Source organism: Micromesistius poutassou, assembly GCF_964030765.1.
Source record: "Micromesistius poutassou genome assembly, chromosome: 14".
NCBI classification, from domain to species: Eukaryota; Metazoa; Chordata; class Actinopteri; order Gadiformes; family Gadidae; genus Micromesistius; species Micromesistius poutassou.
In genome coordinates, this window is record NC_140284.1 from 4,864,783 (window position 1) to 4,868,423 (window position 3,641).

The following is a 3,641-nucleotide window of genomic DNA, read 5'->3' on the forward strand; positions in this document are numbered from 1 at the left end:
ATGCTGATATATTTATTTCGCAGCTTCCTGAAGTGTAACCAGTCTGCTGGGTCACCGGTGCGTCTAGCCTTTGACCAGGCTGTGTCTCTGGACCGAAGGGCTTCAGTGAGATCTGATAACCAGGGACAGGAGGGAGTTTTTATAAAAAAAAATTTGTAGGTGGCATGCTTTTCAGAAATGGAGTTAAAAAGATGAGACAAAAACATTTAAAGCTAACTCAGGGTCTGGGATAAAGCAGACACTCTACAAGTTAGAATAAAATAAATCCTGAAAAAAGCCCTGCTCATTGAAATGTTAAAAAATGTGCTTCCTGGTGACGCGTCCCTTTGATTTAGTACCTTTGACCACTTTAATTCAGGCTGTGGGGCAGTGGTCACTAATGCCTTGAGCAAAGACCCACTATGAGGGTATTTGAGTGATCTGTTGATCAGCAAGAGGTAAATTAAAGTGGATTTAGATATATATTTTGAATTTGGTCTTGTGGGATGTTGAATGAGCTGACTCAAGTCCAGTTCCAGACATAACTCCTTTAACCTGGTGGAGCCAACAGATAGCCAGTCTAATTTTAGGTCACCAAGGGCAATCAATTCAGAGGAAACTTAGGATGACAATAATTGGCCTATTTCTTCCAAGGCTGTAGTAGGTGCAGAGGGTGGACGATAAATTCCAACCACTGTGATATGGATATCGATATATCACCCCCCAAGCAGACGTCCAGTGCAATGAACTCAAAGTGTTTGGGCACGGAGGAGGCTGTAATTATATGCCTTGCTAAATTACAACCCTACCGCCTTTTGCTTTTCTATCCATTATAAAAACATTATAACTGTTAATGGCTATACCTGTGCCTGGGATTCTCCCGAGAGCCAGCATTCTGAAATTACCAACAAATCAGGGGGAGCCTCATTTATCAGTGTTTTAAAATAGTCAAGCTTAGGTGGCAGACTCCTGATATCGAGCTGTAATAGTTTAAAGCTATCATTTGAGTGAAACTCTTGCACTGATTTCAACAGAATTTATAACAGAGGGGGGATAATTAGTGAGTGAACAATGAGTGTTGATAGGTTCAAGAATGTTAGTGTTTTTGTTAATAAAAAAGAGTTCATATCATTTAACTTTTCTTTTAAAACAATTATACATTCCAGAACATGCTGTTGGTTTGGTTCAGGTATGCAATCAGAAGATAGTTACACATTTGTAAAGTCCTGCTAAATAATGCATTATTCATAAGATATGTAAATTGTGTGCAATGCATATTGTTAATTGATATTCAATGTTGGGGTTTGGTTGAGTTTTGATGTCTTCCTCAATATCGCCATACTTGTTACCTTAAAGATGGTCAAATTACCATATTTATATTTATTCACCATATTACCATAGTAACTTTCACATAGATAATGTAAATACCACAATATGTGTTGTATTACTTTTGTACCCCATATCCTTTAAGATAGAATTTTCCCTCCAAAATTACGATCACCTGATTTTAGTCATAATGGCTATCTCCAGAATATGATGTATTATTTTTGGATAGTCAGGTCAGTTGATATCAAGCTATAATGACAAGAAAGCAAGAAATCCAGCAAATTGAAGTTAGATCATGTTTTATTGATGAGGAAACTAACACATGTCAGTGATACGCCTCATGCTCATGAACCTCTGGCCGCTCATGCCCATATCCCTGAAGCTCCTGTACTCTCCGGGCCTCATGTACATCATCCTGCCCTTGTAGTGGGCCTGCTCGTACATCAGCCAGTGGCCGTCCATCACGTGGCAGGACTGGCAGTCGGACATGCGGTAACGATCCTGGATGTTGTCACAGTCGTCCATCATCTCATGGAACTGACCACCGAAGTTCTCCCTCTCGTAGATCTTCATCCTGAACTGGCCTCTGTGCTGTAATGCAGAGGTTCAGAGAAACAGTCAGCAGAGTGATCAACACAGTGAATGCAACAGTTAAACTAGTTCAGAGTAAAAGTTGAACTGTGATTTCTCTTACGAAGGGGATCATTCTGCAGGACCTGATGTTGTCAAACATCATTCCCATGCTCTGCATGCGGTGCATGTCGTTGTACTCTCCCCTCCTCATGAAGAACTGCTGGCCCATGTAGTTGTTCCTCTCATAGAGCATGAAGCAGCCGCTCTCCACCCTGCAGGACTGGCACCTGCTCATGTAGGAGGACATGTCCATGCAGTCGCTCATGCACTCATAGGAGCGACCCTGGAAGTTCTTCTCCTCATAGAAAGTGATCTGAAACAAAAAAGATTTAGCCATAGTTTATAATTTCATTAAACCGACTTGTTGGCTTTAATCTATATCTTGTCTTATTAACGCAAATCAATTATTTACGTTAAAATACTATATATATATATATGTATATATATACCTTGCCCATCATGATTGCGGTGTTGGTGGACTCTCAGAGATCGGTTGGTGAACTGATGCTCTACCTGTGTCAAGCCCCTACATTTATACCTGAACAGACCCAAAGACTGCATGACGGCCCCTATTGTTCAAACTACTGACTCATGACCCTGACTCAACGTACTGTAGAAGCCCATTGAGAAGCTTCCACATGCTCTTAACAGGGTTGAGCTAATTTAATGTGTAGATGAATGCCTCACTGAAAAACTTAAAGATATGTGAACTTGATTTTGAATCATCTTCAATCTTTCTTTGTAAAATGTTCTCAAAAATATGCCTATATGGCCTACGTTTAACAGTAATATAGTACAATACAAAGAGTTAACACACGTAACCTCATATTTTTTTATGTAACAAAATGATAGCTAAATGATAAAGGCTAGTTGGTGGAAGCCAGTCCGTTACCTTGCAATAACGGAGACTGAGACAAGACCTAACGTCGGAGCGTACTCTCTATTCACAATGATGCAACTTAACTCGGGTAAACTCACATGAATAGCACGTTGCCGTCAATCACATGACACTGACACAACAGTGCCAGATGTTACAGAGTCTATCAAAATAATTTAACGTTAATTTCGATTAGTGTTTGACAATTCGGATTCTAAATTGTGACAAACACATCCTTTCAAAATGCCTCAAAGAATGTTATTGATTCGATTTTTGAAGCCCTTCCGGACAAGGAAGGGGTGTATCTACTAGGCTATGAGCAAGACCCTTGTGAGTCCATCCAGATATTCAAGTTTGCTGTTGCCATGAATTTGTCTGGCCTTAGCTGGACACCAATATTTTTTTTTTTATGAAAAAATAACAATTTAAATAGATTTAGATCGAAATGAATAGCTTTTTTGAAATATAGCCTTTTTCAGTTGTCCAAGGTGACGTGACGAATGAGATGGGTGTGAATCAGCCTCTCTATACAGGGGTGGTCTGTTGGGAAGTAGAAAGGCTTTAGTTTGAATAGTAAGGAGCCCTGGGAGAAGAATGATTGGAAGGGAGCAGGGTAGGAATTTCACCGGCGGCCACGACGGCCCCCGCTATCTGTCCGTGATGCCCTTCTGAAAATTGTATGCCCATCGGCCACTGTGGCCTTGGTGCCATGTGCTCTGCCCGTTTTTTTTTTTCTTTCCCCCCTGCCTCTCTTCCCGCTCCTGTCAAGTCCACCCCGGCCACGGAATGTTAGTACATGTACTTGATTCGTCAACACAACAGTAAC

The 3,641-nt window shown here is 40.8% G+C and overlaps 1 protein-coding gene across 1 annotated transcript; it reads right to left on the minus strand.

Moving 5' to 3' along the window:
* Positions 1-1,620: 1,620 nt before the first annotated feature.
* LOC311358681 (gamma-crystallin M1-like) lies at positions 1,621-2,275 on the minus strand (the record flags this gene model as incomplete). The annotated part of the gene is made up of 2 exons (XM_084478809.1): positions 1,621-1,896; positions 2,000-2,275. The coding sequence occupies 2 exons, from the start codon at positions 2,273-2,275 to the stop codon at positions 1,621-1,623; spliced, it is 552 nt and encodes a 183-aa protein (XP_084334935.1).
* Positions 2,276-3,641: the final 1,366 nt, after the last annotated feature.